At 38.1% G+C, this 23,884-nt stretch overlaps 2 protein-coding genes across 3 annotated transcripts in view; both read left to right on the top strand.

Moving 5' to 3' along the window:
- Positions 1-15,010, top strand: part of PSME4 (proteasome activator subunit 4) — an 87,780-nt gene extending 72,770 nt beyond the window's left edge. The window contains exons 42-46 of the mRNA XM_081942789.1: positions 929-1,057; positions 3,024-3,179; positions 9,780-9,942; positions 10,794-10,927; positions 11,555-15,010. Of these exons, the coding sequence (XP_081798915.1) occupies positions 929-1,057; positions 3,024-3,179; positions 9,780-9,942; positions 10,794-10,927; positions 11,555-11,689 (717 nt within the window). The 3' untranslated portion in view covers positions 11,690-15,010. The remainder of the gene's footprint in view (positions 1-928; positions 1,058-3,023; positions 3,180-9,779; positions 9,943-10,793; positions 10,928-11,554) is intronic.
- Positions 15,011-18,286: 3,276 nt separating this feature from the next.
- On the top strand, positions 18,287-22,911 carry GPR75 (G protein-coupled receptor 75). 2 transcript variants are annotated; one of them, XM_081944885.1, is made up of 2 exons: positions 18,287-18,555; positions 20,155-22,911. In XM_081944885.1, the coding sequence occupies exon 2, from the start codon at positions 20,232-20,234 to the stop codon at positions 21,876-21,878; it is 1,647 nt and encodes a 548-aa protein (XP_081801011.1). In that variant the 5' UTR covers positions 18,287-18,555; positions 20,155-20,231; the 3' UTR covers positions 21,879-22,911. The 2 variants fall into 2 exon arrangements, with proteins under 2 accessions (XP_081801011.1, XP_081801010.1); XM_081944884.1 differs by having other exon boundaries at positions 18,287-18,859.
- Positions 22,912-23,884: the final 973 nt, after the last annotated feature.

The raw sequence follows: 23,884 nt of genomic DNA, 5'->3' as shown, positions 1-23,884 counted from the left end.
GAGAAATCTTTTAAAGATTGCCACTTTAGTATGTAGACTTCCAGCTGTTACAAGTCCTGCTCACATCTGGTTTTAGTTTCAAGTCTATGCAAAAAGGTTGCTTACTATGGAAATTTCAAAACATCCCAGACACAATAAAAAATATAATATTTTAGAATGCATGTCTGAAATAAGATGTTTTGCTGGTACCTATTAGTATAGCCTTTCTTTTTAAATCTCTTCTCATGTAATTATGAGTTTCCAGATTTTGATTGGATATTTTCATATTGATGGATACTTGTGTGAATTCACTATTTAGAGTCACTATAGTTAAAAGCTTTTTAGCTATATTTTAATGACATAATAGTTTGAATTTCTTTCTGTATATTGCAGAAATATTTTATATTTTAATCCATCCCAGTACCGCTTGTCCTTGATTTAAAACCGTTCATTTAGTGACCATTCAAAATTACAACGGCAATGAAAAAAGTGACAGGATTGTTTTCCATGCTTACAATCATTGCAGCATTCCCATGGTCATATGATTAAAATTCACATACTTGGCAATCAACTCATATTTATGACAGTTGCAGTGTTCTGGGGTCATGAGATTACTTTTTGCGATCTTCTGCAAGCCAGATTCAATTAACAACCGTGTTTTTAAATTCACTGCAATGATTCATTTAACAACTGTGTCAAGAAAAGCCATAAAATGGGGCAAAATGACTTAACAATTGTCTTGCTTAGCAACAGAAATTTTGGGCTGAATTGTGGTTGTAAATTGAGGACTACCTGTATAGCATTTTAGGAGTTTTAGCTTCTGTATTAATTATATTAGTTTTCTTAGAGAGATTAAATTGCCGTTTCCCAATGTGTTTTGTATTAATTCAGTTTTAAGGATCAAGACTTCATTAGTTGTTACTAATCTTTCATCTACTTGTTTCCACAGATTGCGCCTGTAGAAAATGATCATAGCTATGATGAATTGAAGAGAGATGCTAAAATGTGCTTATCATTAATGTCTCAGGGATTGCTATATCCTCAACAAGTGCCTTTGGTACTTCAGGTGCTAAAACAAGTATGTGATGCTTTTTAAACTAATATTTTTAAACAGCATAATTCCATATATTTAATCTTGTTAGATTTTTTAAATATCAGTGCTTAAAAAACATTAGCAAATATATTTGATCTGAATACACAAAAGACTGCAAAAAGTTAAGTTTTTATTGATTATCATAATGCTTGAATTATAATAGAATATTGTACAGGGAAAACATATCTATGGCATAGATTATCTGGGTTTTAGTCAGGGGTGGGTTCCAGCTTCTGTTACTGCCAGTTCGCTCAGGGATGTGCTTCCATGCGGCATGCTTGATGCGTGTCACTCGCACATGCGCAGTATTAAAAAAATTGCTTCTGTGCATCCAACCGATAGAACCAGTTCGGGGATGTGGCCAGCCAAGTTACTACCTACTCAGCTGAACCAGTCAGAACCGATAGGAACCCACCTCTGGTTTTAGTGCATTTCAGCTAGCTATACAAAAATAGAGACCATCTGTAGCCATAATCATCTTGTCTGACTTCATAAGATCCCTGTAATAATGAGATTGTAACTCAATGAATAGTTTGGGGCATATTATATAATAATAATAATATAATTATAATATAATTCCTTATGTGTCCAATCACACTTGGCCAATAAAGAATTTTATCATATTCACATGAGTAACCCAATGTAAAATTATTAAACTTTTCTGACAGGAATGAAACAATTCACTTAGTTGAATTATAATAATGGACAGTCAAATCTCTGTTTTGGGCTGTCCTTAGCAGCAGGAAATAGGTAACTTTAAACAAACCCTTAGACAACTACTTATCACAGGTGTGATAAGACTGGAAAAGGAATCATGCTTTGCTATTCAGGTTGCCAAGATTTAATCCCAAAAATGGTTCTTGTGTTCAGTTGGATTTGCTCTTCAGTTAGGCATCTCTTCTTGCATTTCATGTCTCTGTACTTCCTCAGAAGACCAAGAATCCAGAATCAACACACAGCGAGAGGCCATATAGGAGCAATCCAGCCTAACTTATTCATTCTATTATTTGCCCATTCTAGGATATGGCCAAAGCATCATTTCACCTCATCCAATCAGATCCACAGGAAAAATCTCAAGGGAGAGTCCCCTAGTTTTTGGGAACAGACCTATCTAATAAGTCTAATTTTAAGGGAAACAGATAGTCCTTACTTACTAACTGCTCTTTCAGCAACCATTTGAAGTTAGGACTCTACTGAAAAAGGAAATTTAAGACTCCACAGTAATGTGCTCACAATTCTGGTGCATGGCAACTGTCATTGATTCCACGGTCACGTGATCATCATTTGCGACCTTCATAGCCAGCTTCTGAAAAGCAGTCAATGGGGAAGCTGACAGAAAGTCACGAGTCACAGTCACCTGATGTTATACTTAATGACCATGGGTGATTCACTTAATGACTGCAGCCAGAATTGACATTATAAGACATTGTGGTAATGTAATATATCACTTTATGACTGCATCGCTTAGCAGTGAAGTTGCCAGTTCCAATTGCAGTTTGTAAGTGTGGGCTACTTGTATAAGCAATTTTTCTTAACAAGTTCAGCCTGGCCAAAGGAGGGGAAAATATGTTGAAAGATAAAGCAAATTGTAATTTATATGTTTGGGGGATGTACTTCTTACACTGTAGCAGCTTAAGGACTGACATTGTAGAACAGAGGTGTGCAATTGTTTTCATGTTGAAGGTTACACTTAGTCTTTGATAGGGAAGGGAAAACAAGTAGAGGAGAGAGAGATTAGCAGTAATCTGTGATATGAAAAATTGTTTGGAATTTCAAGCATATTAACTACAAAATGTTTAAAAACCATCAACTATTATGGATGAATTCTGAAATATAATTTTGGAAAGTTTTTCGCACACATGGTCAACATTTTGATTTAGGCTGTATTCTAGTTTATTTTTCTAATTTCTGTGGTTCTATTATTTTGACCTCTTTTTTTATCTTTTTGTAGATTGCAAAGAGTAATTCCTGGCATGCTAGATATACTGTGCTAACCTACCTCCAGACTATGGTATTTTATAATCTTTTTATCTTCTTAAACAATGAAGACGCTGTGAACAACATCAGATGGCTGGTTATAAAACTATTAGAAGACGAACAGCTTGAGGTGAACACATTCTTATGCTCCTACTTTTTTTTTTTGACATTTTGTGAAAAATTTATTTGTAGAATAAATGTGGAACCATAGACTTGGACATGATATGTGTGCTTGGTAAATAAATTAAACACAGTCCATGGCAATTTGCTATAGTATTCTAATATTTTCTTATTATTGTTCTTCCTTAATGATTATTCATCACAATTTTAACTAGTAACCTCTCCATTGCTCAATAAAAGTTTTCCATACATTTATTCCTTAATGATCCATTAAGTTTTAAATTAAAAAAAAATTTTTTTGCGAGTATTCTTAAAAGAAATATATATATTTAACGTAGTGAGAATTGAAAACAGAGGCTAAAGATGCTTATCACTAATTATATTATTAAACTCTTATACGGTATATACTGAGTATACATTATACTCTGATAGGCATTGCTTTGTACTAGTACCAAATACTACCTAATTATTATATAGTTAGATGAAATACACTTCCTTATCACATTCCACCTGCTGATACCAGATAATAAAATGTTGTATGAAATAGATATTGGAGACATAACAGTTTTCTCAATGCAGTCCCTTCTAAAAGGGCACAGTCAACATTCATAAGGATGCTACTTCTTTGTGCCCAGATGTGTAGAAGATTCCTTTTGAAGATGAGAAGCGGAACTGATCTCATTAGAGGCCTGAATCTGATTTTGCCATCCTGATATATTGTTTATACTGCAAGCCAACCTTCAGCTGCCTTGACCTTGCAAGATTAATTTTATTCCTTTGCATAATTGAAGTAAGGTCTAATCAAAGCTTGTGGATTTTCCATTTAATATTTAGTCTCAACTAGCAATGAGAAATGTTGGAAATAAAATAGGAGTGTTAGTGCCACACTAATGCAAGATCTTCTGTGCAAGTGTCAATAATAAGAAATTGGCTCAAATATTCAGGTCCTTTTGTCATGCCTGTTATTCAAACTGATGTAAAAGTTTTATTTTTCCATAATTTTTATCCTGTTTTACAATTGTGGTTAATTTTGTCACTGTAATAATAACACTACTGTTTCTGACAAAGTGTTAATATCTATCAATGTAGGGCCATATATTTTTGGATGTCAAACTTTTGGAAAAAAACCAAATTTCTAAGTAACATTAAAATTTGAAATATTCAGTTCTTATTTCAGTGCTAGATAATCAGGCAGACTCCTGAAGCTACCATTTAAAACATTTATAAATAAAAGAGAGCAATTTACTCTCTTTTATATTTATTTAGAGGTGTTCTCACTTAACCAATTGTTTAGCAAAAGTTCGAAGTTATGGCAGTGCTAAATGAATGGTAATTATACTCTGTTCTTGAAGTTACGGCCATTTCAGTGCCCCAGTCATGTAATCATATTTTAACTGCTTGGCAGCCCACCTGTACTTACAACCACAGGGGTACTTCAGCATCTCCACCTATCACTCATCCATATTATTCCCATTTTGACTGCCATGCAATCCTCTGCCAACCCTGCTTTCCCCTGGCATTGACCGTCATCTTACCGTCGCCATTTTCTCCTTCCTCCTCTTGCTGGTCTAGGATTCATGTGGTGGTTGAGGGTACAGCCCCAGGATGTGCCTGGCAAACTCAGCAGAACCTCATCTATTGAAGGAAGCCTGCTGGGCTCAGTTGGTGACGAGGCAGCAGGATGAAACAGGTGGTAGAGGCAGGGTGGCATTGCAGGGGAAAATGCCCCGTTTCTGCCATCAGCATGAGGAGTGATAGCCTGCAGACCATGGAGGGCTTATCAGGCCAGTGAGATGCAGCATACGCCATTGCCATGAGAAGCAGCAGTGGCTCCCTGACTGAAGTTTTGACTGTCTAGGAGACAATATCTCCTACACAGAACTGGAGGAAAAAGAGGGATGAGCGCGTCCTAGCAGGGCATCTCTGCAGTTTGTGTTGGAAGTGCTCCTGGAGAACTGATCCTTCTTGAGGCTTTGCAGGAGGAATGTTGGGCCAAGCAAGCAGATAGCCTCCTGTTGCTGCTAGGCTTGCTTCCACCCATTGCTGAAACGTGCGGGCTGATTCTCTAGGAATGCGCCCAATGTGAGATGGAAAGCTATACTTTAAAGGCCTTGTAGGCTATTCTCCTTGCCCTAGTGGTGGAAAACAAGGCTCTTCCTCTGACTCCATTCCTGCTCCCACCTCCCTGGTCAGGCCCAGCAAGTCCCCATCAGACTTCACCATGCTGCTGTGTTGCCACATGCCTCCCGAGACTGTACTCTTACCAGTACCTGGAGTCTGGGCCAGCAGCAGGAGGAAGAAGACTTTCAGCTGCGGGCAATAGTGGCAGAGTGCAAGGCAGACAAATTGGCAGAGATGGAGTAGAGATAAGGAAGTTGGGGGAATTGAAGCAGAAGTGAGCAGGACAGGACCCAAGAAGCGTGAGATCTTTGCCTAATGACAGCATGATCCTGGTCTAATGATTACAACTGTGACTACTGGAACTGCCATTACTAAGTAGTGTAGGCATATAATGTTTCAACTAACAATGTTGCACCTTCACTTAGCACTGGAAATTCTGGTTCAAATTAGGGTTATTAAACAAGGACTGCCTGTGTTCATTCCCCATTACTGTGCAGTGACAACCACTAGTACACATTTGACAGCCTAATCTGCCCATTAGGGGCATGGTAAATTCTTGAAATAAATGTAAAATCGTCAAAATACTTGCTTTTGTGTAACATCTTAATAATCATATTGCCATAGAAACCCCTGTATTGCAGAGGTTGTAATTTGTTTTTCTTTCTTTTTAGGCAAGGTTTAATAGGATGATGATTCACTACCCTTGTATTGTGTCTCTGTTATTTTGTATATAAATTAGAGGTTTTTGTTGCAATTGTAGGGTGTAAATCCTTCCTAGGCTGATCTTTGCCACTTACCCATCCATTTAACTGGGCTTTTACATTTTGAAGTTAAATCTATTCATTTAGAATAGTTTTTGGAAGCCATCTTTTCAGTCACATTCTCAGATATTTGTATTTTAGATGACTGAGTAATAATGTAAATGCGCACTTATATTTGAGAGCAAAAAAGACTTTCAGAGAGATGTATTGATATTTAAATTTCATAAACAGTAAACATTAGTTGGCATGTTGTCTTCTAATCTGAATAATCTTCCTTATTCCAAATGTAAAGTTGCATTAAAAAAAACAAGTTACCCTAGGGAAAGCTAGGTAATACTCTCTAAATCAAAGCTGCTGCTCTCTTGCTATGTTATCTGGACCTTAGAACCATACCACATTTCTAAACACTGTGATAAAGCATCTTCTACATTATATTTCCTTGTTGGATTTATATGTAGTTTGTAGAATTGTACCATGATGACAGTCTATCACTGTACCCAGATCCTTTAATCCTGTAAGCATTAATGTGTTCAGGTAGTCCTCGACATAACAACCACAACTGGGACCGAGATTGCCATCATAAGTTGATGGCGTTGTAAAAGCAAGACCATGAGGCTTAAAATGACAAACCAACACTCCCTATAGTGGTTAATTATGAATTGCAAGTCATTAAGTAAATATCTACCCTACCCCAATCTAAGCCATTCCAGACTTAGTCTCTCCCAGTCTTGAGCTTCAGTAAAGACTGTCTCCAAGTCCCTCATTTGCCTATCCTCTACCCTTTGGTTGCCTTGCATCCTGGCTTACAGGGTACCAAACAATCCCACAACCATGTGGCTCTGGGGTTGCTTTCCATGCCCATGAAAGTTCTAGTCATCCAAAGCCCAGTCCTAGCTGCAGTCGCCCTTACCACTCTGCACTCTGAGATCTCGCCCAACCGATGCTTTATCAGCCTAGTTCACCTTTGCTGTTTTTTGCTCCCTCTGCTAATAAGGTCTGTCCAGCCTGGGCTGAGCTTCAGCTGTGGAAAAAGAAAGTTGAAAGTAGTTCCTGAACAACAGTGTGCCAAAATGCCTTTTTGCAAAAATTTTCTGGAGTGCAGAACCCTGAAATGCTCCTTTGGGCATGATTGCCCTGCCCACACACTATTCAATCAGTCTCTGTTGAGCCAGCTATCACTGCCCTGATAGCTGGCTATCAGAAGAGGAACAAACAGCCCTAACCATTTTTCAAATTAAAACAAATTCTGTTTTGTGCACCTTCCATCCTACCCGCAGCCCTACATTGATCTGGAAAAGTTTACTTCAGAGCACTTTACCCTTCAATCAGTTGAGCTAACGTTGGCATCTATTCATTTTGTTCACTCCTCATGCCAAGGATTTATACTTTCCCATGCTTTGCATTTCTTCAGCCTGCCACTTTATCCTCAATGAGGTTGTATCCAGAAGTCAAGGAATCAGCAAAAGAAGCATGTTGGAGATTAACTCTTACCCGGCCAAAATCCACCTGGTCTCTCATTTGCTTTCATTTTCATTTTTCAAAAGTTTCATTTTTATTGTCCTCTTCCCATTTGTTTTCCACTCTCAGTCTGGGACTAGTTTTTATGAGTATGGAAAAGAGGGCATTTTGGCACAGTGTACTCCAGGAGCATTTTGCAAATGGATGTTTCAGGGTGCTGCTGTTCAGGGACTGCTTTTGGCTCCCCACAGCATGCCTTATCAGCACTGAGAGGAAGAAAATGATGAAGGTGAGCTGGGGTGGCAGAATGTAGGAATACAGGTTGGCAGGCGCAGCTGCAGTTGCAGTTGGGACTAAGCTGGAATGCACCTGTACGATTGTAAGTGTAGGTTCACTGCCAAGAATCCAAGTTTTGTTCACATAACTCTGAGGGCAACATCAGAGTTATATATCCTAAATTCAGATATAGGTTATAAGTCCATTTTTTCAGCACCATTGTAAGTTTGAATGGTCACTGAATGTATGGTCATAAGTTGACAAATATCTGTTTTAAAAAATGCATTCTTTATTAAATTATTTATTTATATAATTTATATGGCTACCCATTTTACTGAAGTGACTGAGTGGTAAACAGAAATTAAACCCCCCAACATTTACAAACAAAAAGCACTGATAATGTTACCTACTTTGAGTAATGAAACATCGACAAGAAAACAATCAAACTCAGAGAACACTAATGACCCCCCCATTTCAATCCTGAGCTACAAATGGGCCAGCCATCTTTCCCGAAAAGGGAAAAATTTAGAGAAAATGCAATACTATCAGGAAAGGAACTCATGCATTTGATCTTCTTTGAGGTAGAAGATACTAAAATAAGTCTGTGTTTATTCCATTGTCAAGTATTCCTGGAAGTTAGCAATTCAACTGTTAGCTGCATAAGAAATATGTCAATAAGCTATATAATATCTTCTTCATTTCAGAAGCCTTGTAACTCATACTTAACATTACAATATTAGTACAAGAAATAGATTTCAGGAGACAGTTAATTTCTGGTAATTCATTATAGGGTTTTTAATTTTGGTTCTATGGGATTTAAGTGGATTATGTTCAAGAATATAATTTTATAATTTGCTGAGCAGAACATTGAAACGTATTTCAAAGACAGGCAGTACAATTAATTTGGACTCCAAATTTCTGATTCTGTTGGAACATTATTCAAATGGCTTGGTTTTATCATGTAGTCAAAAATTGACCAACTGCCTATGTTTCTAAACCTTTAATATATTCTTAAGCAATGGAATAAGTTACAATATCTCAATAAACTAAAGTATACTTAAAATTCTTATCTCGAGAACTCTCCTAGAGTTCACTGGCATTAGGTTATTGAAAGGCTGAAGAAGCCACATAAAGGTCCTTTGAGAAAACAGATAGTGTAGATTAGTGTCTGTTAAGTTTTTGAAAATCTCCTTTTTACTTTATTTTCCATAATAATTCTGGGTTCTGTAATGCCATTTTAATGCCATAATAATAATCATAGTCAAACAAAAGCCAGTATGCAACAAACTTTCTGTGTTCATCAGCTACTATGGGATCGTTCAGAAGACATCACAGTGCTAGAAATACTCATGTGTTACTGTAGGTAGAGTAAAAACCACTGTCTGTTTATTCTTTTCAGCACATGGGTTCAACAGGCCATGCCACAACTTTGCCCTGTGTGTCTGGTCAGAATTTCAAATCAAGACCTTGTCCAACTAAATGCTAAGATCCTAATTGCTGCCATTGGCCTCCTGCCACGGGCAGATGGTTGGACTAGAAAACCATCAAGGTCCCTTCCAACCCTATTCTATGTTTAACATAATAACTTTTTCTATTCACTGGAATTTAAATGAAACTCTCCTTGTGTTCCTGAGGCTACTGTCTCATGAAGAGAAATTGTCTCATGAAGAGAAACTTCAGAGTCTTACTGCTTAGTACAGTGAACACTGATTTTGCAAATGACATGTACACAAAGTGCACGTGTGATAATGCCAGGGTACCACACTGTCACCCTCTTTCTCACATTTACAACAGTGTTTTTCAGTTTTAGCAACTTTAAGATTTGCTAAATTAACGTCAACTTCCAGAATTCCCCAGCAATCCAGCTATTGGAGAATTCTCGGAATAGAAGCCCACACTTCTTAAAGTTGTTGAAGTTGAAAACTACTGATTTAGAGTATAGTGGAAAATGGGCTGCCCTTATTGTTATTACTGATGCTATTATTTGATCCTAGGTGAGAGAGATGGCTGCTACCACTTTGGGTGGTTTGCTCCAGTGCCACTTCCTGGAGATTGATACTCCTATGCAGACTCATTTTGAGCAGCTCTGTAAAATGAGACTTCCAAAGAGAAGAAAACGAGACCTCAGTACTGTAGTGGATACCATTCCCCCTGCAGGTAAGGAGGAGGTGGTTCAGGAAGGTGTAAATCATGCTGAATGGATTTGTTAGAGGAATCTTACCTCGGTTTTCTGATTTATTTATTTTCCACCTTTTTGTGCATAACATTTGAAAAGTATCTGTTCTTCCAAAAGTGAAACAGCCAGTTATTTCTGACATACAATGCAGTCTAGTTCACAGGAAATAGGGACCTGCATTAAAGATTGTCATTGGGAAGAACAGGGAGCAATCTAAAGCTCCCTAAATAATGGAAACTCAGAATGATAGTTGACATGACTGAGCTGCATTGAATTTAGGTGAAACCACAAAAAAAGAGTAGATTCTGCAAGGGAACTGAATCGTGTGGCAGAAATAGCATATTTCAGGCAATGCAGTACATCTGCATTAGATTAGATTGCAATAATTTTAAATGCACCATTTAACCTATGTTTTAGAAATTACAGGTAGACCTCTATTTACAACCATTCATGGTTTGAAGTTGTGATCGCCTCAGAAAAGTGACTAATGGCTTATCCTCAAAGTAAACCACATGATTATACAGTATTGGGTAATTTGCAAGCAGCTCACATTTTTAAAGGTTGCAGCCTCTTGCAGTTCTATAATTGTGATTTGTGACCTTCTCTTTGCATCCCTTTGTAGTCCCAAAAATCTGCTCAATGAAATTTAAAGAAAACCATGTAAATGTGTATGCATGATAGTGGTATAAAGGGCTTCAGAAGGAATAAAGAACTGGTAAAAATCCACTCTTCCATACCCTTTTCCCATAGATAGAAGGAGCTTATCTCTTATTTGTGCCAATTGAAGACTCCTGTGCTGCCTCATGGAAGAATTACCAACTTTCTTTTGCAGATTTAGTTAAACGCCATGCTGGTGTGCTTGGACTTAGTGCGTGTATTTTGTCCAGTCCTTATGATGTGCCCACGTGGATGCCTCAACTTTTGATGGATCTTAGTGCACATCTGAATGATCCTCAGCCTATTGAGGTATGATTCATTAGATCAATCATTGGAATTCTTATGCTGAAGCTTGGCCTCTTAAATGACTTCCTTTTTGAGAAGAAGCTGTTTAGTTTAGTGCTTAGAAAATTTCTGTTATAGGTACTAGCTATTTGGGTTGATTTGTTTTAACCAAATGTTAGTAATAAAGATCAAAACAGAAATTATTCAAGAATACTTTTTTAAGGTTTTTTTTTTTGGTTTGCTTTTTAGTTAGTTAACAAAGATAACTAAACAAAAGAGCCAGTTTGGTTTGAAATTAATAATAATCTCTTATGTAGTTGTACATATCTGTTAAACTTTTGTACAATTAAACTACACATTTAACAATTCATTGAACAGAATAAAAAGAAATATATGAGCTAATATACACAATTCTTAAATCACTGTATATAAATAATGTTTCTTTTCAAATTTAGGGTAACAGTAGCAAGTATTTTAAACTGTCTTTTGAAATTATTGATTGGTAGTTTTTCTCTATAACATGAAACCTTTGAGCAAAATTCTGAATAATATATTTACACTTACAAAACTGAATCATAGCCTTAAGAACAAGACAGTTTATAGTTGTTTTAAATACATTTCCTAGATCTCTCTCTGTTTTTCTCGACACAGATGACAGTAAAAAAAACATTGTCCAATTTCCGGAGAACTCACCATGATAATTGGCAGCAACATAAGCAACAATTCACTGATGACCAGCTGCTTGTTCTTACAGATCTTTTGGTATCACCGTGCTATTATGCATAAAAGAGTGAGACTGTGTTGTAAAATCTGTACCCTTGGGCTATCTTGGAATGGTCTTCTTGATATCCAGCTTGACATAGCAAAATGTCACCTTTCAAACAGTGCCTTGTAATTTTTAGACTCATTAAATGAAACCAATACTGTCTGGCCTTTTCCTTCCTTCATATAAGAATCTCTTTAGAATTCTCGATTAAAAATATAAAGTTAAAATTTAATATTTTGATTGAAATTGAAAGAAAATAATGAAATATAGATGGGGCATGTATTGAATATGGTGTCAAAGACATTGAAACATAATTTTTGCTATCACAAAGGTGCCTTTCAAGTGTCAACTGAACTTTCTTGGGTGCCGCTCCCCCCCCTCCCCCCCCCCCCCCGTGAAAACATTTCACTTCTCGTCCTAGAAGCTCTTCAGTTCGGACTGAATGGTGGGGAATAGAAGAATTTATATTCTTTGCTGTCATCTGGTTGTTAGTACTTTTAAGAGTTGTTGAGGCAACTTGGAGATTTACTTGTACCCTCAGGGTGACCTGAATCAGGTGAAAATGGGTGTGGAATCTTCTTGGGACTGCTGAAGGGACTATGTTGTAGAAACCAAGAAAATCCAGTTGCCTTTTGAAAAGCACCTTTGGGTAACCAGGATCTGGATGATTGAGAATCTCCATAGATAACTTTTGCTAGTTTTCCAGTATTGAAATCAGTTTACATTCATCTTGCATTATATTTATTTTATGTGATGATAAAATGGGTTCACACCATATTTACATTTTATGTGAGACTAGTATGGACAATATTTTGACAGCACTGCGTCGTGTTTGCATGTGGTAGTAAACGGGATGTGACTGCACTGATTTTACTGGCGATCTGGTTCACTTGTTATTCTCTTAATATATAAATTCTCAACACAAATGCAGTCCCACAAGGGTCTCAAGCAACTTGGAAAGGGGTCATATTTTTTTAAAGATTTGCACAGGTAAAGTTGGAAGAAAAGGCCCAGGTATCATTGGGAAGATGACAAAACCCGAGAATCCAATAATCTGGAAAAGGCATACATCAATCAAAAGTTATATTTAACGCATTGTTTTAGCTCATGAGTAAAGTTGAACAAATTTGCTTATCATTCAAAGGATTATGGTATTGCAAAGTTTGAGAATCCTTTAACCTTAATGAATTGCCATGTGTAAAATATTTTCGTTGTTCTGGAACCCCAGAAGAGGAACAAGAAAAGAGCCTCATATGAGGTCAGAAACTGGAGAGTGCTTGCTTTCATGAACTTTGAATTGAATAGCGACCTGTTTGCCGTTGTACAGAACTGGTTTACAATCATGATAAAGTTTATCATTTTAGTAGATAAATCACAATTAACTTGGTTTGTAAATACATAAACTCATATGTTATCGTTTATTTATTATTTATTTTCAAGGCTTGTATAGGTGGTCCAGTCAACGACCCACTAGCATAAAACTCCTGAAATCTGTAATTGGGGTGTGTGTGTGTGTGTGTGTGTGTGTGTGTGTGTGTGAAAAATTAAAATCAGAAATATATGCCCAAGGATTCAAACCACCTAAAGAAGACTATTTAAAATAATTGCTCATACAGAGAGATAGTTACAATAACGCTGTCTTGTAAAATACCCAAAATTTCACCAACTTTCCAAAGAACAGGAAAGATTGATAATCTTCCTTGGCAATTGGGAAGTAAAATAGTATGTAGATTATATTGATGACAGATTTCCATTCCAGACTCTATGCTTAAAACAAGCAAATGCCCTTGTTCTTCCTGAAGATAGATTGGCTTTTGTCATTGTCATATTATCTGTCTCTTTCAGGGTCTCAGAAAAATAAGAGACTACTTCATTTTTGTAAAGATAAACTTAAATTTTAACTTACTGAATATTTGGATTCGGTAATTCAGAGGCTTAAGTTTGCAATTTTTTTAAAAAGTGCGTATAGTATGTCCCTTGAAGATGATTAGATTTCTGTTTAACTGAAGAAAAAGCTGTGGCATAGTAATAAGTCTCTGCATGAATAAGAGAATTGTAATTTTCTTTCATACATCCATGCAAGTGTCTTGTATTTAAGATAAATTCTACCTTATGGAATGGCTAGTATCGCAATTTCTCAAATTCAAATGGATTGTTTATTGATATCAGGTGAATAACTGGGCACACAACCTGTAAGAATATGCATGCCCAACTCTTCATAGTACCCTTGGGTTTAAGTGTAGGTAGTAATACCATCCCAATTTTTTAAAAAAGATTTTTACTTTCTTTATTAGCTCACATGCAAAACCAAGCTATGCAGTGCTTTGTGCTCAGTTCTTTCAAATCTTAGCGTCTAAATCATACTGTTAATCTTTGTTTCATGGCCAAATTTTCAATAAGATCATTCATCCAGGTACTTAACTTTAACTTTCCCTGGTTTTGTAAGTGGCAGCTTACATTTTTCCAATTTAGTAGAGCCCATGGACAACAACAGATATTTGCTATTGTTTTATTTCATGTATAAATGTTAATACTGAGTGGTAAAAGACCACTGGTTATATGGTTAAAATAAAATGTTCTGTATTGATAACTCCCATCTTTCCTCATTCACTCTATGTCTCCATGCTGGAACAGATATTTAAGTTGCATTAAAATACAGAAGTACTGTATCTGTCCCCACCAAATTCCTTTTTGGTCTGTGACTTTGGTGGCTATTGACTCACTACTTCACAACATGTTCAATACATGTTACAAACATGTAAAAGATTGTATAAATTGTAGAGGCATTGCATTGACAAAGTACTGTATAGTTAGCAAAAGTTTTACATAATCCATTTGTGACATTATCTTGTAAAGATTCACACTTTTCAATGTTAAAATACTGCTTTAGCTTTTGTATCCAATTCAAATGCCAATTTCTTCTGGTTTATAATACTGCTGATTCTCATTAATGAAGTTATTTAGTTTTGGGTTTACTATTCATTTATCATTGGTGAATGAATTGATTTTTTTACCAATATTTTTCTCTTGCTACCATCCTAAGTAATGGTATATTTTAATGTATGGTAAATAATAGAATTGAAATCTCTCTCCCATTTAAGAAAACAAAAACAACACAAGCTTGAAAAATACATTCACACTGTATTTTTTTTCTTTGTTTAAAAGGAATATAATATGCTTTTAAATCATCTGCCTGTTGGGAAAGCAAACATGGCAGTATAACCTGGACAGCATGCCCTGAGACTCAATGAAGAAATAACATGTATAGGGTAGTGCCAAATGCATCTTACTTTCAGTTGTGTACTTAGTTTAAAGCTGAATAAATTAATTGTTTGTAAAAATTTGGGTGTGCATGGCATGTTTATCATTCAGTGTATGATCTCAAGTGTTTTCATTTAGGATAGGAGCTAACACTCTCTAATAAGGATATTTGGGATCTAATCAGTGTCTTGAATATAAATGATGGGTTGTTTACTTTTAGTTCTGAAAAGACATGAGGTCGAGAAGTACATACAGTACTTTAAAAGTTGTATTGATACTCTTCATAAAAGTAATTCGATCAGGAGAAACCATGGTATGGCTTATGACAGCAACCCCCAACTTTTGCAGCTGGGCAGCCTAGAGGTGAGGGGAGATAGGGGAACCAGGCTGTGTGAGCGGAGGGCTGGCGCACATGTGTGCACACACAGCTCAACTTAAGCAAATTGCAGGGTGATGCATACAGCTCGACTTGCGCCAATTACAACCCAGTTGCAAATAGGTAGTGGGCAGCAACTTGGGGACCCGTGGCTTATGATATAAAAGTACTTGTTTGAATTATTCATATTTTGCAAATCTTGTCATCTTATAGAATTAAAATGGACACATATAATTATATTTCCTTTTAAAATAAAATATTTTGAGAGGAAAAGTTCAAAAATTGTTCTCCCCTTAGTATAGAAATTTGATTTTGGTAACTTGGTTCTCTTAGGAAAAAGAAGAGTAGGATAGCTTCCAATCACAAAAAGATGACTTAATTGTTCCAATTCTTGTTGCCAAGGAGATCTTTCTAGCTTAGTTCATCCTCTTCCCTTTCCTTCTCGAAGGCAAATCTTAGTTCTAATTTATTCCCTGTGTAAAAATAATCAAAAGAGTTGATAAGGAAGTATGTACACAAATCTTGTTAATTTCTGATCTTACTTTTGTAAATATATTCCTCCATAGTCTGGTAAACTCATTTGAATTATTGTAATCCCTCATCTATAAAAATAATGTGGAAATTTTGGTTGGCAAGATAGCCAGAATCTTGATTCATACTGCTCACTTGAATAATGTCTCATAAATTTAAAAAAGCTTTGCTGATTGTCACTTTACTCTGGGGAACAAATTCAAAATGTTGGAAGCTTATTTTTCAAAGCCATGGTGTTATAATAAAGTAAGAAAACAGATGGGTGACATAGCTGCTATTAAAAGAAAAACCCATACTTGGGGTTTGAACATCACAAGCTGCTTGAATCTTCCTCCAGGAAACTTCACTGAGATCATTTCAGGATTGCCTTAGTGAGAGAAAAATATTAATTCTAGAGATGATTGTATGTTTATGTGATTTTGAATGACACTATATGTCTGAATATATATAGTTTTTGTTAAGACACAAAAATACAAATTGTGTGTCTCTTTTTTAAAAAGACTATATATAAAACTGCCCTAATAACGGAGTTAATTGGCAATCTGCCTATGCATAAAAGGATATGAATCAAGCTTTAACATCTGTCTCGTGCTTTAAAAGAATCAGCTTTGTCTATCATTCCAGAGATTTTACCTCTCAACAATATGTTTTCAGTTATCTGACATGGTAGCTGCGGTTCAATTTGTAAACAAAAAAGGGAGAAAATGAAAAGACTGGAAATATTTTATATTTTTTCTGCCCCTCCTCCCCCATGGCAATAGCACTGGATCAACACTATAATAGGAGTACAAAGAATTCTCAGCTCCTGTGTATTCCTGACTGGGGAACAAAATTAATTGTTAATTTGCTACTACTCTTAGATGAATGTGAATATGAATATGATGGTAGCTTCTCCCTCATGCTTTCCTACAACATGTAGCAAGATCCCACTGAAAAACACTAGTAGACGATGTATCATTGTAATATACAGTATAATATATCTCCTTTTCTGTTTTGAGCTGCCTCTTCTAGATTATAAGTTTATGGATGGTGATTCCTAGAGGACACTTTTTGTGTTGAGCATCTGCTTGTAATCATGAAATTTCAAACTATTATTTCCCAAGAAAAGAACAGGACCACATTTGGCTCAACCTGACAAAAACAGATCAACTTTGAAAATAAGATGGAACTGATCTGCATCTGCAAAAAAAAAGCCCAAATTTCACCCAAGCCACCTTAATGGGACAGGCAAGTGGGGAGCAGCTCATATGTTGGCACCTGCCTCTAAGTCTTCTTCCCTGGTCACATGACCAGAGGTGACATGACAACCCCCCTCCCACATTCTTCCTGATACTACATTCCATAATCACAGATACACATGAAGGAAGAACACCCATACCTGCACATGTATACATAAGAAAATATAAATGGCTTCTATGGCTACAACATCCAATGCTAGAGCATCCTATCCAGTTTAGTTCTGATGTTGCTTTCCTAGTACATTGTACCTAACTTTACCAAGAAAGAGATAGCCAGGTTGCTTTGTCTCTCTTTTCCTTCAGCCAAAGGATCTTCTACAGGATGGAAACAGTTTTGACTTCAGCAGGTATTTCTTGTATTTCATAAAAATAAAAGAAAAAAAGCATGCTTTATTTCCCCGGAAAGCTTTGGGAGAGCTTCTGTCATGGCTGATGTCACCACCCATCTGTATATAGAACCCCACCCCACCCCCCAAGCATGCCAGCTGAGAAAGTAACTTGGAACAGCCATTCTCTCCCCCTCCTTTTTTTCTCCCTAATCTTCCTTGATGAAGAATATTTGAAACTTAGGCGGTTATGACCACTTTGTAAAGTTGCTGCTGATTTAATAAGTACATTGCTTCCATATTTCTTGTTGCCAACATCACTACTGTTTTTTTTTAATTAGGGAAACTCCAAGAATAATGCATTTATTGCCGCACTCGTTTCTGTGAATTGAAATCCTGCTAGCTTTGGGTGAGCATCGGCTGGCTCTGGGCTGTGCCATTCAAAATGCTCGACAATTCACACTCTTGAGATAGGATGGAGAAAAAGGCACGCTGGTCTCGTGTTGTATCTATAAGCAACTATACCAACAGATGCTACTTTTCGGCAGCATCTGCTACCGCCTCTCAAACGTTTGACCTGCCACAATTTCAGAGCAGGGTTCCCCGAAAAGAAAGGAAGGGAGCTGTTTTCATCGGAGCGAGACGTGCCCCGCACTCTGATTGCGGCGTTGTTTGTGTGCAGTGCGGATCGCCACCGCGCTCTTCCAGGCCAGGCGCTTGCGTGAAATGTGCTATTGCCGGGCGTCCAGCTCTTGGGAACCACTCATCCGCTCGGCCAGGATGAGCGGTTTCGGTGTTGCCGAGGACGCGGAAACGGTCCCCGGAGCAGTGCGAGGAAACCTCTCGGAAGAGAGACTCCTTTGAGGCGACCGTCGCCTTCGACCCGCGCGTTGCAAAAAAAGGAGAAGCGCGACGTCATTTCAGCCGGCGCGCGCGGCGAGGCTTGCCGGGCTTGCAACGCCGACCGCGCTCCCTCCTTTTCTTCGGGCCCAAACGCAGGAAGGAGACGGCGGAGGGGGTCGAGCCGCTCCTTCCCGCCGACGATGACTTCACCCTCCCCCAGCCGCAGCCCCCACTGCGACTGCCTTCTGCCCCCGGTGCGGACGGACGCGCAAGGCGCGTGGTCTCGGCTGCCTCCACGGAGCCCGCGCTTGGTAAGGACAGGCCGGTTCGCGGACTGACTGAGGGCTTCGTTCCGGCGGGTCGGTTGGTGGGTGAAGCGCGAGCGCTTAGGGCGCCCTAGACTGGACGGCGAATAGGGCTGTTTACTACCTCGATGCGCACCTGAGCCCGCGCGGCTAAGCTCGAGCGATCCGACCGCATTCGAAAATTGCCAGCCCTTCTGATTAGGCCCCGTGCTTTTCTTATGAACCATACAGAAGAGGAGAAGGACGGACGGAAGAACAAGAAAGAAGGTTATTGTTACCTTCTTTCTCAAACTCTCAAAAGGACGGAAAGGTACTTCTGAGAATTTTACCCGATTGAATCCCATTTAAATCAGTACACCTGTATATTTATATGTTTTTATATGTGTGTGTGTGTATGTGTGTGTGTGTATGTATATGTATATTTATGTATATATGTATATTTATACATATATTTATACATACATACATATATATTTATAAAGCATATATATGCTTTATACATTATATATATATTCCTCCCATATTTGCGCATACCAGGGGTTGTAACACAAATACATACTTATACTTGGATCTATACTAGTCTCCCTTTATTTATTTATCAGCACAAATACAACATTATATATATATACATATAAAGCAATAGGAGAATTATGATGTTATCTTGTGGATAAGTGCAAGCCAACAATCAAGCTCAGAAAGCACCAAGGAGTCCTCAGAAAAAAACCCCTAGTGTTTTATGTGGTCTTTTCTGCCATGTTATTTATTGTTATTTATTTATCCTTATTCTCAGGCTGAGAATGGGAATGACAGATAAAATGCCAGGTGTGGGACTGGAATGATGGCCCCCAATAAGCCAAGAGTTGAGATGAAGGGCATGATTTTCAGTCAAAAGCATTCATTTCTGTGCCCAGAAACAATCTTTCCAGTTCCCATGATCATGCTTTGGTTCCTTACATCTTAGCCACATATGGGGCCAGGAGACATCTTGGCTCCATATGTATGCTTTGGCCTTTTGAGACCCAGCCTTGTCATTCCAGTCTCACACTTCCTTCTGTTCCTACCACTAACATGTTAGCATCAGCTTGGAAGCTGTTATTCTAGTCATTGGTCTGTGATTTCAGTGACACTCTTGGTCTGGACTTGTATTTAATGGTCTGTCTTTAGATATTATGGAGAAAGAAGCATCTTCACCAATCTCATTTTATTGCAGTTCTAAAATGGACATTCTTATACTTCATTTTAGAACAAACACAAAATTGAACACTTTAACAACAGAATAATCAGAGAAGCTATTGAGATAGAAAAACGACCACACAGCATGAATAGTACAAATACAACACATATATATATAATGTTTCTTTTTGATATTAAATCCAGTTTTATTAAAGTGTGCATGGGTGTGCTTGCAGTAGGATATGAGTCCTAATCCATTTTCTGTAAAGTTACCAAATGTCAATCTTTTCTATATATTTAAGGGCTAACTTGAAATAATTGACAGACCTATTTCAGCCCAGCTATTGATACACACTTTTTAAGAAAACTAACAACTCTTTTAATATTTATTGACTAATTTTTGGTATTGGGGGGTTGTATTTGTACACATAGGTCTCACCAAGTATGCACCTCAAACGACCAAGGCCAAGTTCACAATTTTGAAGGACAGCAGCAGGTTACTTTCTGTGATGATGAACCTGACGGAGTGGGCTGAAACAAAATGGACAGATCGCTCAAATTCCTCAACACAACTGCCTTCACCATCTTGGGGCAGCAATGACTCCTTTCCTTTCCAAGGGGATCTCCAGGAGATAATCCACACAGCCACTTTAGTTACATGTACCTTCCTGCTGGCCGTCATTTTCTGCTTAGGTTCTTATGGCAACCTTATTGTTTTTTTGTCCTTCTTTGACCCAGCTTTCCGGAAGTTCAGGACCAACTTTGATTTTATGATCCTCAATCTGTCTTTCTGTGACCTTTTCATCTGTGGAGTGACTGCCCCCATGTTCACCTTTGCTCTCTTTTTGGATTCTGCAGCTGGCATCCCTGATGCTTTCTGTTTTACCTTCCACCTTACCAGCTCTGGGTTTATCATCATGTCCCTCAAGACAGTGGCTGTTATTGCCCTTCACCGATTAAGCATGGTGTTAGGGAAGCAACCCAATCGGACTGCCTCCTTCCCTTGCACTTTACTGCTTACCCTGCTCCTCTGGGCTACAAGCTTTACTCTGGCCACTCTAGCCACCATGAGGACCCATAAATCTCGACTTTGCCTTCCTATTTCCAGCCTGATCAGTGGTGAGGGAAAGATCATCCCTTACTTGTATGTTATTGATTTCATCTGCTGTGTGACAGTGGTTTCAGTTTCTTATATCATGATAGCACAAGCCTTGAGGAAAAATGCCCAAGTGAGAAAATGTCCCCCCATCATCACAGTTGATGCCTCCAGGCCTCATCCCTTTGTTGGAACACTTGCTACTAGTTGTGCTGATGGGGTACAGTGCACTATGCCAGCTCTGTATAGAAACCAAAACTATAACAAGCTGCAGCACATCCAAACACATGCATACATGAAGAACTTTGGCCAGCTCTCCGCATCTGCAGCCAGCAGATTCCAACTGGTGTCCATGATTAATTTGTCCACAGCCAAGGACTCTAGAGCTTTGGTGACTTGCATTGTTATTATTCTTTCTGTTTTAGTTTGCTGCCTTCCACTGGGCATATCTTTGATACAGGATGTTTTGTCCAGGAACAATGATATTGTGCTTTATCAATTTGAGTTGTGTGGATTTACGCTGTTTTTTTTAAAGTCTGGATTGAATCCTTTTATATATTCCCGTAACAGTGCTGGTTTAAGAAGGAGGGTCCTTTGGTTTATACAGTACTTGGCCTTTGTTTTTTTCTGTTGTAAACAGAAAACACGGCTTCAAGCTGTGGGCAAAGGGGGCCTGGAGGCCAACAGAAATAAATCATCTCATCATGAGACCAACTCAGCTTATATGCTATCTCCAAAACCTCAGAAAAAGTTTGTGGACCAAGCATGTGGCCCTAGTCGCTCTAAAGAAAGTGTGCTGAGTCCTAAGGCTTCTGTTGGGCATTACTATGGAGGAGGGCAGAGTAGTTCCACTCCCATGAATACCCGCATTGAACCTTATTATAGCATTTATAACAGCTGCCCTTCTCAGGAAGTGAGCACTCCCAACAGCTTGCAACCAACAAACTCGCCATTCAGATATGCCAACTCCTACATTGCCATGCATTATCACCCAACAAATGACTTGGTGCGAGATTATGACAGTACTTTTGCTAAGCAGATACCAGTGCCCTCGGTGTAGCTGGTGGGAGCTGGCAGTGCCCAATGTTCTACCATAATGGTGGCTATCCTATCTTGGCAAGTTGTGCCATGAGTCATCCATATTATATTGTATCACTATTGCATGCGCATGAATGTTCAGCTCCTCCATGCGTTATGTTGGTTTTGCTTCAGTCAGGCAGCAGCCGGGCTAGGAAAGATAGGACTGCAAGCTTCATGCCTTAGCCAGGCTTCTAAGTTCTCCTGTATGTGTCTTGCAAATTACTAGCCCATATTCTGCCCATTTCATTAGTAGTGTTTCTCCTTTTTAAAGATTTCTGAGTGTCTACAGTATTATAACCCCAGAAGACTTTTTTCTCGACTCCAGCAAATATCTTTTTTTAAAAAAAGTCTGCTACCACAAATCACTGCTGTTTTGTGTTTTATAATTTAATCAGGTTTTGCTTTCTTGTTTATATAGCGAGTGCTTGAAAATATATGTTTTACAAAGTTGCTTTTTAAAAGATTTCTACTAAGAGTTATGTCTATTATTGATTTAGCATGGAACATTTTTTTGCAGAAGGCAGTTATGTTAGTTATGTACAAAGATAAAAATAAGTTATTAAATCTAGTATCCAGTTCAGAGTTGTGCGATTTCTTTTGTGATTCCCTCTCATTCTATTGACATTTGCTTAGCTGATCACTTTTAACTTTTTCAAAAACAGAAAGTGAATCAAAGCCAATGTAGATGGAGTACTGGGAGATATAATATTGTCTCACAATAATTTTTTGTTTTGTTTATGCCATTAAACTTTTCATTACTTTGAATAACTGCAGCTCTTCTCAGTCTTAGGTCTTTTCCTACTACAATAAGACATTTAAGACTCTAAGGTATCTAAGATACTTCTTGGCAATATCTTTTTTTTATCTGTTCTGTCTTCATGATGTTCATCTCATCTCCATATACCATAAAACCATTCTTAGCAGTTGTTCCAGTATTAGTTTACTGTTTTTCCTTCAAGCAGGCAAACCATGGCAATTTTGCTATGGGTGCAATATGATGGGCTTCATTTTATTGATGTCAGAGTAAGGTGAATGCTAATGGGTTGGGATAGCCAGTTTAGACTATTGCTGGCACTCTTTCAGTTCCTGGACAATCTCCTACAGAAGCAATCTGCTTCAGTTATCAGCTTAAAATCTCAAGTAGCTGCAAAGCAACTAAACTGAAGCAACAGTAGTGGGCTGCATTGGCAAGTGAGCAAGAAAAATGTTCCCCCAGTTTCATTTCAGTTAAAGTTCCAGTGACTTTCAGCTTTTCAGTATGGGTTCAGCCCTTTTGTAACAGCATTAAAGCCATGCCCAAAAGAACCAGAAAACATTACCTACCAGTCAGGTTGGTTTTGGTCATGAGTTAAATATTATTCCAGAATACCACACTAGTCAAAACAGTTGTACAAAAACAAAGCAAGGCTTTAGAGATGCCTAAACCAGTGGGTTTAATCTGTTAAAATTTGTCTGCTCCCCATGCTATGTTAGAAATATGTGATAGATACAATACAATACAATAGCAGAGTTGGAAGGGACCTTGGAGGTTCTAGTCCAACTCCCTGCCTAGGCAGGAAACCCTATACTGTTTCAGACAAATGGCTATCCAACATCTTCTTAAAGACTTCCAGTGTTGGGGTATTCACAACCTCTGGAGGCAAGCTGTTCCACTGATTAATTGTTCTAACTGTCAGGAAGTTTCTCCTCAGTTCTAAGTTGCTTCTCTCCTTGATTAATTTCCACCCATTGCTTCTTGTTCTACCCTCAGGTGCCTTGGAGAATAGTTTGATTCCCTCTTTTTTGTGGCAACCCCTGAGATATTGGAACACTGCTATCACGTCTTCTCTAGCCCTTCTTTTCATTAAACTAGGCATACCCATTTCCTGCAACCGTTCTTCATGTATTTTAGTCTCCAGTCCCCTAATCATCTTTGTTGCTCTTCTCTGCACTCTTTCTAGAGTCTCCACATCTTTTCTACATCGTGGCGACCAGAACTGAATGCAG

The sequence above is a fragment of the Natrix helvetica genome (assembly GCF_964273705.1).
Source record: "Natrix helvetica genome assembly, chromosome: 2".
Lineage (NCBI taxonomy): Eukaryota > Metazoa > Chordata > Lepidosauria > Squamata > Natricidae > Natrix > Natrix helvetica.
This window is presented reverse-complemented; position numbering and strand designations above follow the sequence as displayed.

What these genes read in the sequence shown, in the direction of transcription:
- GPR75 (XM_081944885.1), top strand. Translation starts at nt 20,232, where the DNA reads ATGATGAACCTGACGGAGTGGGCTGAAACAAAATGGACAGATCGCTCA.